This window comes from Ictidomys tridecemlineatus, chromosome 8 (assembly GCF_052094955.1).
Source record: "Ictidomys tridecemlineatus isolate mIctTri1 chromosome 8, mIctTri1.hap1, whole genome shotgun sequence".
Taxonomy (NCBI): Eukaryota; Metazoa; Chordata; class Mammalia; order Rodentia; family Sciuridae; genus Ictidomys; species Ictidomys tridecemlineatus.
Window position 1 is genome coordinate 156,163,381 of NC_135484.1, and position 3,454 is coordinate 156,166,834.

Genomic DNA, 3,454 nt, shown 5'->3' on the forward strand with positions numbered 1-3,454 from the left:
AAGGTTTATAAGGACAGTGAAACCTGCAAATATACACAGGCCATTAGAGACATATAGAGAAAGCATCCTTAACCAGCTTCCTAGAACATCTGTGCAAAACCTGTCACCAGCTTTGTGGTGTGAAATTGTGCCTGTATGTGATTGAGCTATCCTAACTTGATTTTTCCATCACATACAGCAAGAAAAAGCTAAGAATATTTTCAAACTTACTTACTGAACAGTTCAATGACATAGAAGTTTTCTCACTGTCTTTCTCTCTCAGTGACCACACCAACATCCAGCCAGGTGTCCCTCTCTGTGAATGAGCACTACTGGACTCAGGATTGCATATCCAAGCTCCACAAGTTGTAGAACAATTACTTCTATGAAATACTTTTCAAAAAAAAAAGTTACATATAAAGCCATAAAACAGTCTGCCCAATAAAACAAGAGAAAACAAAGCATCAGAAGGAGAACACTCTTTGCAGCCTTCACCTCAGGGGGGGTTCTGTAGAGCAGCTTGGAGGTCTGAAGGTGGAGAACGTGCTGGTGGTGCTTGTGGAGGAGGAAGACCATGTAGCCACTGGCCCAGCCCATGACACCCTGGAACACAGCGTCCCTTGAGACCAGGAAAACAATAAAAATCCATCTAATTATCCAATGCTGTGATTGCAAATAGCAATAGTTGTCACTGGAATTAATTTGTGATGTGTTCATGCTGCTGATATTTTTGATGTAAAATGGTAAGTTCATACTTATCAAGGAATTCAGTAACCAAAAGAAGATCAACAAGGGAAGCAGGTCACATGATGACCTGGGCTGCAGCCTCCTCCACCTGGAGGCTCTGGGACTGATGGTGATGGCTTGGACCACTGTGAGGAGACTGGTGGTGCAGATGGACAGGCCCCGGGCCACCCTCTGCAAGTAAACCACAGTCTTACAGGTTATATCATCTATAAAGTTTCTCAACCCCAAACTGGATATTGTCCTGGGCATTACTCCTGTTAGAAGTGTTATGATATTTGCAAAAGACAGATTAATGAGAATGAGGTGGATAGATTTCATAGTGCCTCTAAACAAGCTCATATTGTTCACAAGAACAAAGGTGTTCCCCACAACTCCAAGTCCTGTTAGAAACATGAACATTATTCCCTTGACAAGAGGCAAAACCATTTCTTACTTCATAGGCAGAAAAACTTAGATATAGTACACAACTTTTTGAAGAAAGCAGCAGTAATAATGATATTTAGCAGCAAAGAAATATATCACCACAGCAATTTCTACAGTTTCAGAACAATCAGGATCTATGTAATGGTGCAGATTGTGCACAGAGGATTACTTCTTTTTATGTAACGATCTAAGGGAGATTCTATGTACTTTCAATACTATCATGGGCACTATTATTTAAATAGGACCTTGGTGGACTGATGACTTCAGTCAACACTGCAGCCTGCACTGCTCCCTTTTCTCCCACCTAGTCAACAACGGGGCTGCTGTGATGCTTGAATTTTCCACCTTATTTCCATTCAATCCTGGACAGGATGTTACCTTTTTCTGTTAAATTTCCAACCTTAATTCTCACCTAAAAACTTATTTCAAATGTGGCCAATTTCTCCAGAATGAAAGAACCCAGGATGTTGAAACAATCTTAGGACTTGCCTGTATTAATACACTTGGATACAGTTCTACAATCCTTTCCCCCAGCTCCTGCTATTCATTAAAGGATTGCTTTAGAATGCTCCGCTGAAGGTCCCTGCAGCGTGAAGTGCAGGAACACAGGCTGTGCCCAGCTCTGGCACTATGTAGCCCTTGAATTCAGGAAGATCAAGGATTGCATTTCCAACTCTGTTTCCGCTTCTGACAAGTGGGGAGAATAAAGACCGCCAATTCCTTAAGGGTAGATATCTACTGTGCAACGCCTTATGATACCAGCTAGAGTGATCCAGGCACAGCAGCTTCAACTAGTAACTCAAGGATGAAAAAGATTGTAGACAAGATACATTGTGGCCCTGACGACTTATCAAACATTCTCATATTTCTTGTGTTTTCTCATATTTTTAGCCAAATCTTATCTTTCAACACTACACAGCTCTGAGTCAAATTTTGGAGGCACTTCTGACAACCACAACTATTTCTATTTTGCTGGGACAGAATAAAATGAAGAATGTCAGAGGAGAGGGTGCCATTATTCCAGATTGACTTTACAGTTATAGAGTAGACAGTTCTAAAAATAAGCACTTGCATTCAGAGAGATGTTGATCCTATACCTGGAAATCACAGCAAACACCTGGGCAGGTTCACACATCGATCTTGAGATAAACTTCCCAAGATAAATATTAGATTGCTGGTCCTTGTTACATGATACTAAACTAAAAATCAAAGAAATTGTTCTGAAATTTTTATATCAAGCAAACCAATAAAAACACACTGGAATTCACAAAGAAAAACTATTATTTTAAATACAGATTGTTTTTAGCCGACAGTCCAACAAGCAAACGTATAAGAACGAATTGACTCACATGTGTGTCTAATGATATATGGGAGGGAAAGCAGCTTCAGAGTGGGTGCATAAAGAATTCCTTCTTGTTAAACACACTGCCCTTAGGGACCTAGAAACATAACGCAAGAGAAAAAGTGCATCTTGGAAATTTAATAGTACAACAAAAACTAGGTTCAGAAAACTTATGTGGGCTAAGAGTGGCTGTCACAGTCGTCACAGAACAAATGGAGGCTGAAGAAGCTGAACTTTTCTAAAAGTAGACAAAAGTTCCAGGTTTCTGTCTTCAGTACTCAACACAGAGCACTCGAATGGACCCCAAACCTGAGCACAGGATCAAAGATGCCCCAGCATAACTGAGGTACCTCTGCTATAAGTGGCCCCTTCATCCTCCTGGCCCAGCTGCATCCTTTTAGACACCAGAGGAAGAGTGAAGGTCCCAAGGCTCAGACCCTGTGGGGGGAAAAAACCTTGCTCAGTCACAGAAATTAAGATCTTTCTACTGAGGGAATGTCACGTGTGCCTGTGAGCAAAGAGATCCTGGGTTCCACTCACCTGGTGGCTCTGTTGCAGACAAGCTCCGTGTTGGTCCTTGGAACAAGATGCGTCTTTCAAGGTTGTATTTGTACCTTCTGGGTTCGAGGGGCTCTTTCTTGCCATTAACTACCACTGGGCTCCAGTTGTCACCGTTTGTACCTTTCAGGGAGAAGAAAAACCTCTGCAGAACCTCAGTCCCTCAAGAATGACTTTCCATCTCCCTCCGCAATTATGAGTTCATTTGGCTCAGAAGTTTGTTCAGTCTTAATTGGGGCTTAATTATTTTGATAGAAGTTTGTGCAGTGAGAAAATGAACCAACGGCCAGGTCTCTCTATCTGAGTTTTACATTCCTTGACCTTCCCTTCACTCACCCAAAGGTCCACGGGTCAGTTAAGTGGGGCCAGCTTCTGAGACACAGCGTGTACTTCCCCTCATACTCA

The 3,454-nt window shown here is 41.9% G+C and overlaps 1 protein-coding gene across 1 annotated transcript; it reads right to left on the minus strand.

Moving 5' to 3' along the window:
- Positions 1-258: 258 nt before the first annotated feature.
- On the minus strand, positions 259-1,186 carry LOC101966653 (putative vomeronasal receptor-like protein 4). Its single transcript, XM_005337080.2, has one exon. The coding sequence runs from the start codon at positions 1,150-1,152 to the stop codon at positions 259-261; it is 894 nt and encodes a 297-aa protein (XP_005337137.1). The 5' UTR covers positions 1,153-1,186.
- Between the last annotated feature and the right edge of the window lie 2,268 nt (positions 1,187-3,454).